General features: G+C 35.6%; 1 protein-coding gene across 1 annotated transcript in view; it reads left to right on the forward strand.

The window, feature by feature from the left end:
* Positions 1-15,498, forward strand: part of LOC137407244 (uncharacterized) — a 92,579-nt gene that overhangs the window by 45,541 nt on the left and 31,540 nt on the right. The window contains exon 5 of the mRNA XM_068093849.1: positions 4,708-4,809. Coding sequence (XP_067949950.1) covers positions 4,708-4,809 — 102 coding nt within the window. The remainder of the gene's footprint in view (positions 1-4,707; positions 4,810-15,498) is intronic.

Consider the following 15,498-nt stretch of genomic DNA (forward strand, 5'->3'; position numbering starts at 1 on the left):
ACACAATCTAACACAAAGGATTACTTTGTCATTCATGTAAGGCATCATGTAAGAGGGCTCCTGTAGTCTTTTGTCACAAATTGTCACATGATACTTGTAACAATGCTGGACGCAACATATTGTTTTGAAAGATAATTTGGATAAAATTTAATTGGGCCCACGTTGTTGACAAAGAGATGGAAACATTAGTCACAGCCATACTTGTTTAAGCAAACCTGACTGACAGCGCTAAAACGTACTAGTGTTTGTTGATGTGACTTCATGTAGAATGGAAAGTCAGCAGCTGTTGGTAAGAAACACATAAACTCATATTTAAAACTAATTTAGCTTATTTAGCTTTGTTCCTTGTAGCTTGAAACATGCGGGACATTTTAACTGTAAAAATCTACCTTAGCAATAAAGCTTGGAATACCAAGGGAGGATGAGATAGCAATGGAGCATGGATAGCAATGGAGCATGGATTGCAATGGAGCATGGGATAGCAAGGGAGCATGAGATAGCAAGGGAAGCTGGGATAGCAAGGGAACATGGAATAGCAATGGATCATGGGTAGCAAGGGAGGCTAGGATAGTAATGGAGCATGGGATAGCAATAGAACATAGGATAGCAAGAGAGCATGGGATAGCAAGGAAGCTTGAGATAGCAAAAGAGTATGGGATAGCAATGGCAGAGGGAAAATATCTTTTTACCAAATAATTTGAAATAGCCAAAGATCTTGGCATGGCAGAAGAGTCCAGGTTGCAAAAGACAACCATGAGTGCCTCTTTGCTAGTATGTTTAAGTAAATACATGTTTATGTTAGATAGCTCTAGCCTGTGATATATGCTTAGGATATTCAAGTGTATGTACTCCACTTACCTACATGTATATACTCCACTTACCTACATGTATATACTCCACTTACCTACATGTATATACTCCACTTACCTACATGTATATACTCCACTTACCTACATGTATATACTTCACTTACCTACATGTATATACTCCACTTACCTACATGTATATACTCCACTTACCTACATGTATATACTCCACTTACCTACATGTATATACTCCACTTACCTACATGTATACACTCCACTTACCTACATGTATATAGAGTACTTGTTACTAGATTTACAAACTGTATACTTTGTGATTACAGATAACAATCATACTATCTTTATTTAAGTTCAAAGAAAATTTCCCCTGCTTGTCAGTAATTTGCAAAATAATACAACACGGTGTGACACATTATATAAAATGTTATAGAATACAATATGCCTGCATGCAAGGAATGGCTGTACAGCTGTATGACTGTCACAGATTTAAGCACTTCAAAGGCTTTATATTATATTATAGACAGCCTTGCTGACTCAGTTGATTGCATTAACAATGAACTTGCACAAAAAATTAGTAGATTTTATCACAAAGTATCCTTATTTTTTCATCATTTGTGATTGTTTCGGGTGTTCGAAGCGATCTGACTGCCAGGATGTTTCAAGGTTAAAATAAACAAAACTTGTTCGCAGTTAAAATGCTCAGCTAAAGCGAAGGCGCTATTATGAGGTCTGTAGTTGCAAAGAGACCGGACAGAATAGAGACACGTAACACTGCACTTTTAACACAATAGCCGATATCAACTATAGCAACAATATTAGCTAATGACGTCATTTTGCAGGTATTTTCCTTCTGAGCATTTTAATTGCAATCAATTTTTATCGATTTTAATCTTGAAACATCCTGGCAGTCAAATCACCTTAAACATTAAAGTCGATCGCAAATGATAGAAAAATATTGATACTTTCTGATAAAACCCACAAAGATTTTATGTAAGTTCGTTTTTAAAAGCAAAGAACTATAAAAAAGGTTGGTCTACACTGAAAATGCTGTCAGCAAAACTTATATGTTCTCTTTAGACCAGTTAGTTCTTCTCGACTCTGATCACTAAATAAGTAATACTATTAAAAGATTTCTTTATACTGCGGCATTTCTTATTTGCCATGAATCGGCAAGGGAACGGTATTTCTTATTTGCCCTGAATCGGCAAGGGAACAGTAATCAAGTGAAACAAATCATTATTTTACGAATTGCTATTGACTCACGATTTAACCCCTAGCAAGTCCAGATTGATGCCGTGCTGCCGTGCCTGTACATTCATTCTGATCTGTAAGTCAATGCGAAATGCCTGTTAGTTGTGCAAAAGTAAGCAATGCTCAACGGAATCGAAATAACAGAAAGCATCGCCAAGTCAAAAGTGCCCTCAACCAGGTAAATTTAAAAACTCACATAAGTATTCTAGGACTGTGGAAAGAAGATATCACCTTATCACTGTTGGCGATCGATTGGATAATTTATGAAAATCTTGTGCAACTTTCTTCGATTTCAGCAACCGTGGCAGTATGTGACAAATTACATATTTCAAGAGTGTTTTTAGATTTTTATAAATAGTATAAAAAAGTTAGAAATAATTTTAATATCATTACATTTTTAGTTATAAAAGTTATTCGTCGAGTGCTTAATCTATCGAAAGCTGCTGGGATCTAACAAAAAGATCATAATTGATCAGCCAAATTTGTCACACCTACTTTTATATTATTGCATCGCTGCAACCTTCCGAGTAATACATTTTATAGTAAAATGCTTGCTGATAGACAACAAACTTTTCGTGTTAAAACAATACCTCTTAAAACTTGAGTGGCATTAATTGTTTATGTCTGTATCTTTAAACTTGTTGAACGATCTGGTTTTATAATTTGAGTCTAGCGTACTAGGTGAGAGATTAGCCTAGCAAGACCTAGACTTGTGTTGCCTACAAATGTAATAGAGATCTATTAGGCCTCTTACCAGCGGCTAGAGTTTAGTAAATTTTAAACAGCCATTTCCTTTGTTGTTGGCTGATTAATCTCTTTAACAAAGAAAGGGATTGCATGATGAGGGACGTATTCACAGCACTTTCACCGCTACGCAATGCACACTCTTCACCGACTTGTTGTCGCCCGCTCTATTATGCTGCCTCTATTGACGGCGGGGATCAGAGGCAGGCAGAACGTACTTTATATTAAAAATCTAAACACACTCATTTCAGCTTTAAAATGGTTAGACACGGCATCCGCCTTAAACGCGCTAAAAAAAATCGAAGTGCCAAATCTCATAAATCGTCAAAAGCATCTGGAAAAACTAATAAAACATACAAGGCGTCTACAAAAGTAAGTTGTATGGTCAAGTTATATGGTCTCTGGAAACTTAGTGGTTTCTGAAAATCTCTGATATATAGCATATTTGGTCTGTTATTTCTTATCTTAGTATGCACTTACATGTACAGGAATTCAAACATAATTGTGGTTTTACATAGATTGTTGACAAATTTAGGCTATAAATATGCTAAGGACGCTAACAAATGTCAGAGTAGTGTAGCTAGACCTTATAATAAATTATTTATGCAAAAAAATCATGGATGCTGCCTCAGAATTTGAAGCTTGCGGACTGGAGCACACACACTTTAGACCATATATTAGGGCTGCCTAATTATCAACATGGAATGAGACAGTTGAAATCTTTTTCCATCTAAAATATTGTAGTTTTTATCATATCTCCGGTTCTGGTTCCGTAAAACTCATGCACACTTTGTCCCCAGTTCATCTGTTAAATACACTGTTTTCAGTTGTTGTATCTTCTTTGAATTAGCTTCCTTTCTTAAAAGGATCTGCAGACAAATCTTTCTGCTTCTATCAGCACTGATACAGCAATATGTAACAAGTATACACACAGGCCTCATAAAGGGCTAACGCATTGTTCATTTAGTACTAGCCAGTTTGTAGATTTTTTCCAATAAAACCCATAATAAGCTCCATATATGGTAGCTGTTACCTCTAGGTAAACAGAATGGAATGCTCGTATCAGAGTTAATAATAAAATTTGACCTAATTACGAGGCAACCTACATAGTGAAAAAATATTTTATCAGATGTTTGTTCAGCTCTGCTATAGTTGTATCAATTTCACAATACTTGTAACGGCGTTGTGTGATTATGGAATAGTTTGCTGCGATACATTTAAGAACATTTGAGAATGACCTTGAGATCGATGCATTTTTTCTCAGAATCTTTCATAAAATCATGAGATATAAATAGACATCAATGCTATGCTAGTCTAAGCAGAAGGTAATATAGACAAGATGCGGAACGGAGTACAAGAACACTTTCAAGTTGATTAGGTTAGCAGCAATCAGCAGATATTAATGCAATAAACTCAAACACGCTTCCTTTCCAGGTCATTTCCATTGTTTTCTGCGTTCATTTCTCATGCACACTGATGAGCGTCAATTTTAGCAAATATGTTACATTATGTAAAACTATTTTTCCTTAATATAATAAGGTTTCAATAATAGTTTTATCTTGGTGTCTACCTTCCTAGATAACTCTATAAAATAAAATGCCTAAGCAAACTATGCAAGTATTTGCTAAAAAGCCAAAAGTATTTATTTGGTGTGACTAAATTTGTAACCATTTAAAAAAAATTAGTATGAAAATTTACTAGCTGCAACGCTAGTAAAGAAGTTTCACATATTCTAACCAGTGTTTGCGTAAGCTTGTTTGTTACCTAGCACCTAATTAAAGATGGCCGACCACGTAAACTGCCTGTTGCAACTAAGCAAAAAGGTTTAACTACGTTAATTACCCCTAAACTGGCAGAATAACTGAAGTTTAGCTTATTACCTTTGCAGAAAGGGCTGTCTGGCCGCAGACGACAAGGTCTGACGAGAAGAGCTCACCACCAAAGAAGCAAGCATGCTCGTTCCTCCAAGCACAAAGGAACCAAACCGTCGGTAAGTTTCACCACTTTTTTAGAAGCGAAAGAAACAGTAATAACCATTAAAAGTACATTTAAAAGGTTTTTAGTTTATTTTCATGTCAGATCAATAACTACATATAACTAATAAATAATAAGGCTTTTAGAGTTGCTTCCTCATGTTGGTAAGTGCAAGCGTTCTATAGCATTTTATGCATGTCAGACTTTATAGAAAACCTTTGAGTTGAACTTTTTAAAATTAATTCATATTTTCTTCTTGCACCTAAAGCTGCCATAATGATTTAGAATTATGACAAACTGGACCTTGACTCGTTGTTAAATAGCACTATTTCTCTCTTTTTTTACTGTTTATAAAACTCTGCTAACCTTCTTCACATAGAACTCACACTTTGGTTTCTTCTGGAATATTTCGCCGATTATCCGGCCTTCCATTGTTGAAGAAGAGCATATACCTGTGAAGGTAATTCTAGAATAAGTGGTTTCTCACTCAAAATGGCACAGAGATGCGCAGCACTGCTTACTAGTATATTATTATTATTATTATCAGTTCATAGTTTCACGCGTTTATGAAATGAGGTAGGGTGTGAGGTTCTCCACATAAGTCTGCAGATGGAAAGGTCAAAGGGTGGTACAGGCAGCAACTCAATAGATATGATATCAATTGTTTTTCTTACGCACGAAACTGGGAGTTCAGTTATTGCAAAGTAAATTATAGAGAGGTTAATTTGTAGACATGATTTGAATAGCATCAGCAACAACATTAAAAATATTAATAATAACAGTAATAGTAATATCGATAATAATATTAATATAAATAGAATATTGACATTTGGCAAATAAATGAAAAAATTGTGGGCAATCTTTGTGAGTGTACTGCGTGTGGTAATAAAAGCGACTGGCCCTACAACGATGGGATGATGTGTTGCTTAAATTAAACATTTCGAAGAGAATGATCTGAGCCATATAAATCTGTTTGCACTGCTAGGATCAAATGGAATACTAAATAAAGTGTTGAAACCTTCTGACTAGTCGCTCCCTCTCGAGTCTAACCAGCTGAACAACAATAACGATAATAGCCATAGACATGCCCATACATAGACATAGGTAGAAACTGTTGATGGTCCTCTTCTAATAGATTTCTGAATTCTTGTTTCAATTCTTTTCAATTTCGATTCTTCATACTCATAAATTTAGATTTGTGGCATAGAGCTACCCTTGCCATTTTGCATGTGTAAACAATACCTAGTAATTCATGAAAACGGCCATTTGTTTAATTCCCTTGGGAGAAATCTCCAAGAGCAAGCTAAGTGAAAGCTTGGTATAGATAAAAGCCCATATACTAGGTAGTCTGCTATAGATACCAATTGATTTTTGATCAGTATAAAATTACTATATATTATTCCATCTTTAGCCTCATATAAATGAAAAATTAAATTTACGTGCAATGATTTGAAATGAGAGTAATCTATCAATATCAAGTATTTATTAATAATCATTTACAATCTTACAAATGAGAGTAATATAAATACACTAGTGTTAGCTGAAAATACTGATCTTGTATTTGAAACCTACAAAACTCTCATCCTGCTACCATTACACGCGGCTCAAAGTAAAATACTACATGATCAGTGAACAACATTTCTCGAAAAGAAGCGTAACTCCTAATTTATATGAAATAATAGTATTTTAAATACAATTTCCTCCGCTGCTATTAGCATCAAATATTGATTCATGTCTACCCGCTATTACTAACATCAAGTAACATAGATTAATTACCTGCTAATATTACTAGGGAGAATCAAAGACTACCTGCTGGACGTATCACGTAGTCCCAGAAAACCTCTGATATAATTATCACGCTATGTTGTTTGTATGAGATAAATTTAGGCGGTCAAAGCTTGTAGTAAATGTAATTATAGGAGATGAACTAATGAGAATCTCAGTTGGAGTTGCTAATGAAATTAAGAATAAGAAATGATAGGCCGCACCAGTTGCCACTGACCGTCATACCTCTACACATATCTTAGATCTAGTCGTAAACACAGAGGTAACAACTAAGATTATTCATAGGTGCAGTTATTTTGACCCTTTGAACTTTCGACAGCGCTTCTGCGCGAATCCGTCAAGGATATATTCCTACGTAGAACATGCAAATGTTTCACCAACATCTGATCGTTGAAGAGCAGCACTCTGTAATGCAAACAAGGATTGGCGTAAGAGAAAGGTAGTTGTGTAACTAGCGATGGGTCGAAAATATCAGCCTGTCGGTATCGTAAGGAAACCGAGTTGGCACCACTATCGCCGTGGACATCGTCAGCGTAGTTCAGTTTGTATAAAACAGCAGAGGAATATTCGCTCAGAGGTGACCGATACTGGAGTGTTTCAGGAGATTATGAATATTATTTCGAGTGAAGATGGAGGTCCTCAACCTAGTCAGGTAGGAATACAGGTGGCCTGACATACAGACCAGTTCTGTTCAAGTTTCGTGTGAACAACTCAAAAAATATTAATTTTTAAAACAAAGTAATATATACACGCCAATACATACAATGTTTAAATATGTAGCTTACTGATTGAAAGAGGAGATTTATGAAGCAAGATTAAAAGAGTTTTGTAGAGTGTTTCCTAAACCTTTAAGAGCTGTCGCAGTCTACGCGATGTCACTAACCTCTCATACCAAAGTACGCTTAGCGCTGTGGACTAGTTAGATTCAATTTACCAGTTTATTGAGACGTAAAAAGCTATCTAATTTTACCGCATGATGTTCTGATTTATATTAAATATCAGAGCTCTATAAATGATAAGTGTAGAGAATATATTCCACGTACTAGCATGTCATTGTACGCAAAGCCTTACTATTGTGTAATATTTGTTTTAAGGTCTGTTTTGGAAGAAATTTTTTTTTATTAAGCTAGTTAACAAGATGTTAGTCTAAGTTAGCTTTAGAAATAGCACTTTTCATAGACATGTGAATTTGTGTTAAAACGCCGTTACTTATTTTGTTGTTGCACTACAAGAAAACATGGATTGCAGCTAGCTAAGAATGCCACTTTGCTTTTGCTAGTCTTCTGAAACAGGAAAACAGGTAAATAGTGCTGATGTACATAAAGTTGTACTTTAGTTTTATAATTGTATACAATAGTCTCTCCATTTCATGGTTTCAATTATGACAGTTTTGCTATATCACGAGTTATAAAAATCTTTGTCGTTTTAAAATGAACAAATTAAAAAGTAAGTACAGTGTACAATAGTACAGCACTACAGTGTACAGCAGTAGAGTGTACAGCAGTACAGTGTACAATAGTACAGCACTACAGTGTACAGCAGTAGAGTGTACAGCAGTACAGTGTACAATAGTACAGCACTACAGTGTACAGCACTACAGCACTACAGTGTACAGCAGTAGAGTGTACAGCAGTAGAGCGTACAGCAGTACAGTGTACAATAGTACAGCACTACAGTGTACAGCAGTAGAGTGTACATCAGTACAGTGTAAAATAGTACAGCAGTAAAGTGTACAGCAGTACCGTGTACTGTATTGTCACTATTTCACTCTACAGCGTGGTTGCCTTCATTTTTATACATGTATTTACACTGTGATTCACTATTAGTCTCATTATCCTCACTGCGCCTCATTATGTCTCACTAATGTAGCGAAGGCATGAAGGGCAAAGCACAGTTTATTGATATGAATGTCTCCTAGCACTGAGCTGATTGATGTCATCGATAAAAATAGAATTTCAACAAAGTATAAATCGAAACCGCTTTCCAACTTCTAATAAATGCTTTTCATCATTTTCCTAGTTTGATAATGATTGGTTCAAAAATATTTAACATTGACTTTGCCCCTTCACTTCCTGCCCTAGTTGTCATCAATCTCTTGCCACTTTTAGTGTTATATGCATAATGTACTATACATGCATGCCACGTGTACATATACATGTACTTACGTGTACATGTATATGTACATGTACTTACATGTATAAGAATAGTGAAAGTTTAGAAAGCAGTTTAAGTTTTCTAAAGTGTTACAATTATGGCTCATGCTTCAAAAACATCTAGTTTCTATTTAGCAGAAATTCCTATTTTATGGGTGGGTCTGGAGCATTACCCCTAGAAAGTAGGAGAGATTACTCTATATCTCAGGCCAAAATTTGTAGGCAGGTGCTAGTACTAAGGGCTGGCTAAACAGCAGAATCAGCATTTCTAAAAAGTAGATATTTAACTGATATAATTTAAGTCAGCACCCAAGAACAGGTCAGCACCACAGAGCAGGTCAGCACCACAGAGCAGGTCAGCACCACAGAGCAGGTCAGCACCAAAAAGCAGGTCAGCACCAAAAAGCAACAGCAATATTGAAGAAAGTGGTATAAGAATTGCTTTCTGCTAATAATAAACCATTGGATCAAACTCGCCGTAAAACTTTATCATATATAGACAATAAAATAGTTCCTTATATTATTCCACCTTCATCATATAATCAGCATGAGCTTCTGGTAAAATACACCACCGATATCATGTACAATTCAAAAAAACCCAAAGTTCGGTTATTACATATGACTGAACTAAATTAAAAAAGCCAAAGTTCTGTGATTTAAAGTTTTTCAACCTCAGCTGTAGCAGTTCATCTCACAATGATGAGAGCTGAAAGTTGATTAAATTGCTGTGCGCCCACTAGTATAGTGTACAGCATGAATATAGAAAAAGTGGATATGGACTGCAATGAGTGACGAGGCTTGGTGAGAAACAGAGAAGACTTGCTAGAGACCAAAATAAAGACGGTCATTGTTACACTGATAAGCTGTTAGGACGCTAATGAGAATCAACTGTTTACCAGCTCCTGAGGGTGCTCTTGTGTAAACACGAACATGTTTGCTGACTGCTGCTCCAAAAGTGAGGCTAATTAGAAACTTATAACTAAAAAGCTGATTCATAAACTCAATATTGACTATCCGCCATCAAATTATCGAGAAAGAAAAAGGAACCACCTTTAAATGCTTGTCAAAAACTCATCATCGTCTTTCCCCTGGCAATACTGAAAAGCAATCAGAATCTCTTATACTGCTGCCATAGTGCAGTTTACGACAGCCTCCCTAGACTACGCTCAGGTCGGCTCACTCATAGCTGGCGCAACATATTCATGTAGAGGGAACGGGACACGCGAAAATGTGTTAATGCGTTCACACTCGGGAATGAGTCCGCTGTATAGCAGCGAACAGACGACAGTGCGAACGAAAATTATTACAGCTCAAGACAACCATAACTCTGCTGCTACGTTTATATCGATAATGTGTATCATTTCTGTGTTCACACAGTTTGTCAGCCGTATTCGACTTAGTAAGTTGGTTTAACAAGATGGCTACACCAATGCAAAGAAGACGACGTCGGAGGAGAATGCGGAGACGACGTGAAGATAGCTTCCACTCAGAAGACCGTGCAGACGAGTATGAAAGTGCAAAAAAGGTTATACAAGCTTTACTAGCATCCAGGATTGTTAGAGCTTATGATGAGAATTGTAACTCTAAAATAGAGATTGAAGAAAAAGAGAACTCAACACAGGTATACATCGGTCACATATACTAATACTATTTTAGTTTTGTTAAGTACCTACAGTGAGTTTAGGCTCTCTTGCCTTGACAAGGGCTTGAGATGCATTTCTTTTTGCACCATAACATACAAAACTTTGTATGCTGTTAATGTAAGGCTAGCGATGTTCGATAGACTAAAACAAGGTGTCATTTGGTGTCACATGTGCTATCACCAACTCGTTAGTTCTAGGGCTGGCATTATCTCTTACACCATTTTATCTAGTTTTGTTAGTATCTAGAATGAATATTGGCACTGCTGAGAGAGCAGCACTGAGAAAAAAAGATGAAAATATGCATTGATGCTGAATAATGTCCCAGGGTAATATTATTTATAGACAATGTTGAAATAATAGAGACACATAACCTCTGAGAGGAGACGGAGGGGTAGAGTAGGCTCAGAGAAGAAAGATTATAAATAGCCAGATGCAATACTATGTTTGTTTCATTAGCTTTTTAAGTGAAAGTTTTTAAATATGTACATGTAAGTTCAGTCCCGTTGCATCTCAGCGCAGTTGTTTATTTCTTGGAGTTGTCCTCTTGATGAGTCTCGTCTTGTCAGATGTATTGATTGAGAAGTTGCAAGGCGTATTATCATCTTTATGCATACCTGTCCAATGACCCGTTTACTGTCATATATTTCAATACAGGAAACAATTATTTATAAACATAATATAGATAATAATAACAAGTAAAATGAATAGAGAGATATTGCCTTATCGGTATCTCACTATTCCATAACGCGGAACAGCGGAAAGTAATCAATAAGCTGTCGTAGGCAGCCTCTTCAGTCCTGAGTGCTTATTTTCTGCCCACTGCAGAAACTGAGTTTGCTTAGAAGTCTCTGCTGAAGCTCTTTTTATCGTCTCAACTCGAGGGAAGGCGACTGTCTGCCGACCTTATGCCCTCATTAAGACTGTTTTACATCAGTAATAATATTGTCGTTGAAACAATAATTGCTGCTTGACTCTGAAACTAACCGATGTAACTCTTTACTATGGACAGTTTGTGAATTTGCATTATTTTTTTGTAGCTGTAAAAATTAGTATAAGTTATTTTGCTCTTAAGTTGTTTAACCTAAAAAAATACAACTTTGAAGGCAATCACTTGTATAGAAATGGTTTTACATGGTTTTGACACAATGCTTATAATGTCCAGCATAAGTAGGTTGCATACATAATTATTTACAGAGTTAGTTTATTTAATTATAGATCTAACATGATACTCGCTTGTACTCAGGTGCCATATTAGCAGATGAAATAACAATATCCTTGGTAGTGAGAACAGCTTTAAAAGTCTTTGGCCCAACATTTTACATGGACATGTTATCAAACATTGAAAACTTAAATAACATGATGCGAACAGCCCTGTCTCGTAGAGGCTTAGTTGTAGCTTTCTAGTGAATGTCTAATAAACTTTCAGATCTAGAGCATGCGCTGTAACATAAGCTGGCGCTGCATTTTGTAAACCTTGAATGAGTCTGACGACCTTTTCTAATCCCCAACACACCCAACCTCTCTTCTATAATGAAAATTATGTTTTTAAAATACTTGCTGATCACCAGAGTATGTTTTTGCCTATACATCTTCACTTATAAGCATAGCAATAGTATTACTATAATTTCAATGACAATCATTTTCATTATCATCGCTATTAGTTTCTTTGCATAGACGTTGTACTTATCATTTTTTAAAATCTTTACTATTGAAGTTTGTTTTTGAATTACTTTCAAGTGTACATATGTAGGTGTAGACTATACTGCCTTTCATGCTAGTATCTATGGTTGGTTAGTTATTAATTATATATATGACTTTTGTGTCTCATGTAGTTTTAGGACTTCAAATCAGACCCTAGTGTTCAATATATACCTTCTGCATATTTTCCAGAAATTTTGAAACCATGCTGTCTATAAATACAGGCTACCATGCACTTAAATTCACTTAATTTCTGCTAACAGGAATGTACAGTTGGCGTCAACACATTTCCTATAGCCAGTATCTACCTTTCGTTAGCTGTGCTGGTCGTAACATTCAAACCTCCATTTTTACTCGTAGCCTCTGTTCCTACTAATATGCATTACTAACTACTCTAGGATGAGTTTGGCTGTTTTCCCTGGGAAATGAATGTCTACAGCGGACGAGCAGTCTGCAGCAAGGCACACGGTGCTACGGTAAACACAGGAATGCTGCTGCTCTAAAACACAGGCTATGCCTATCAGTTTGACAGACTTGCTAAGTTCAACTATATAATTTTTTTGCTTTGTGTTGCGTAGCAAATAAAGCATGCTTGAGGTAGCCAAGAACACACGCAGCTAATTCATATGATTCCTTAGGGATAACGCCTCTTTGTGTTCACACTTTCTACAAGGCTATAGTTTCCGCTGTCGCTGCGAAAGCTGTCCTGGATAATAATTTTTAATCTGTATTTAGAATGCCAATCATATTGAAGTTTTTTATTTTCTGCTGTCAGAGTACCTAGGTACATCTCGGCACGCGCAATCCCTGACAGTCTCCTGTGGTCTGATTCTTATCCGCAGCAGTGGCAGCATCGTCACTGTCGCTTATTATGCTAATAAGAACGATTAAATTATAAAATCTACTGCATGACAAGTAATCTTGTGCACCAAGTCTAAGTAATTAAATATCCTATAGCTGACAACTAGTCTAAGATCCGAGTTCTCGTATACTGGAAGGAGACTTTTCTTATTGTTTTGATCCTTTCAATGCTCTCAGTTCAATCAATACGAGTCTATTAGAATGTCTACTGGTATGACACCCGTGCTCACTCGTGTCTTCTAAAGCGCAGATACAGCTCTCTTGCAAGCCATCCGTGTTTATGGTTTCCAGTTGTTCTCAGAAAGCTTTAGTATGAAGCGATACGGTCGTGGTCACCGTTCCGGTGTAAACCGTTTCTATCGGCTTAACCACTCTAGAAAAGTGGTTGGTCTGAGAGGCACGGATCGACGCGGTCGACGCAATAGAAATAAACACGGCGACCTTTACCGAGGATGGGGCAAGGTAACGACACTCTTTGCTTAGCTTTAAAATATTATCTTAAATTATTTGCTGTTGAAGCCACTACTGTTGTTGCTGTCAACTTACCTCATATTTAACTTACAAACAAAGTTTGTAAAACCAGATTAATCTCGGCCACTTTGTAAAGCTTGTCGTCTGATTGTATTTTACATTTCAAATGAAAGATTGTCTGTCAGTTTATATTTTGCAATTATTTAGGATCCAAAATTTTACCGCAGTTCTGTAAGTTGATACTAAGCATGCAACGTTACTCGTATTATTTTTCTTCAGCACTGCTGAAACTGTCTCTCAGATATCTCTTAGCATGTTTTATATCGTGTCAAATCTGTCATGGTACTTCATATTCATTCATTCATTGTCATTGTTTTGTAATACTTATATGTTATCGGGCGTTGCTCATGAAGTCATCTATATTCTTTCTTCATTTTACTGCGATAATAAGCATCTCCTTGCTATCCTTGCTATCCTTGGTATCCTTGCTATCCTTGCTATCCTTGCTATCCTTGCTATCCTTGCTATCCTTGGTAGCGTAGTGTCAAACCGTTCATTATCACCTCAATGAGAAATTTCTCATTACATAGCACAGCATGTTGGTAACAGGCACGTGATATCCCTTGTATATGTACCAGTTACATAATATAAGCAGTTGAACAACTTCTATAAGAGTCAAATTTTTAAAAAGTAAAAATTAAAATGCTTTTAAAATTTTAAAAAACTTTAAAATAAAATCTTAAATTATTATTCTACGTATGTTTTTAAAACTCTCATTTATATAAGTAAGAGAAGACAAGTGCTCCAAAGCTATGGAAGCCGCAGGGAATATGTCAGGTATTTTACAACCATAGCTCTAAAGGTTAAATGTATTATACTAATGTGATCGGTGAAGATGATAGAATGTTACATTAGTAAGGATAAATAGCACCCAATAACAAGATCAATGTATGATCAATATATAGGGACTAACTTTGTTTATTTCAGAGTTGTACTACAAGAAGTATAGCTGTTCAAATTATTCATTATTTAAGCTGCCCGTAATTCAGTCTAACCTTGACATAGAAAATTGATCCATTTTGATCAAAAGCAAATTTTTTATAAGAGTTCCTTGTATTTTGTTCAATCTGTTACAGAGCTTAAAATGATAAATAATTGAAGTCATTATATATAGCAATAAAACGAGTACATTATATCACAATAAACAAAATACAAGAATTGAAATATGGTTTATATGTTAAAATTAAGTAGGAAACCGTAAAAAAACTTCTTTTAAATTTTATTTCAAAAACATATGAGTGGAGATGCAGACCTGATGGTAAAGGCAGTGATAAACTTATGTGTTGTAACTAACTCTAACTTACCCTGACTTACCATAAGTAAGTCTTACTTAAATACACTTATGTATGTCAGAAAATAAATTTGAGCAGTATTTATGTTAAGAGATTCATAAGTGGAAATTTGACAGTAGATAAAAAGACTAAAGATGAAAAAAGACCTTTACATAGATGAAGGTCAGGTGTGGGTAAATAAACTATTTGAAATCTAGCCAAAAATTAATAAAACATTAAAAAATATGTGTTAAATTGTGAACATGAAGCAGGCATGCAACATAACTAGCTACTTATAGTAAATAATAAATATAGCAAAGAGTGTCATATTACTAAGAAAATATTATAGAATTGTAACAAATGTGTACTTCGCAAATAATAGCACATGTAGAGGCAAAAATTAACTAGCAAATGAGAGTAGATGTAGCAAATACGTAACTAGCAAATGAGAGTAGATATAGCAAATATGTAGCTAGCAAATGAGAGTAGTTGTAGCAAATATGTAGCTAGCAAATGACAGTAGATGTAGCAAATATGTATCTAGCAAATGACAGTAGATGTAGCAAATATGTAGCTAGCAAATGAGAGTAGATGTAGCAAATATGTAGCTAGCAAATAACAGTAGATGTAACAAATATGTAGCTAGCAAATGAGAGTAGATGTAGCAAATATGTAGCTAGCAAATGAGAGTAGATGTAGCAAATATGTAGCTAGCAACTGAGAGTAGTTGTAGCAAATATGTAGCTAGCAAATGAGAGTAGAT

This window comes from Watersipora subatra, chromosome 10, assembly GCF_963576615.1.
Source record: "Watersipora subatra chromosome 10, tzWatSuba1.1, whole genome shotgun sequence".
NCBI classification, from domain to species: domain Eukaryota; kingdom Metazoa; phylum Bryozoa; class Gymnolaemata; order Cheilostomatida; family Watersiporidae; genus Watersipora; species Watersipora subatra.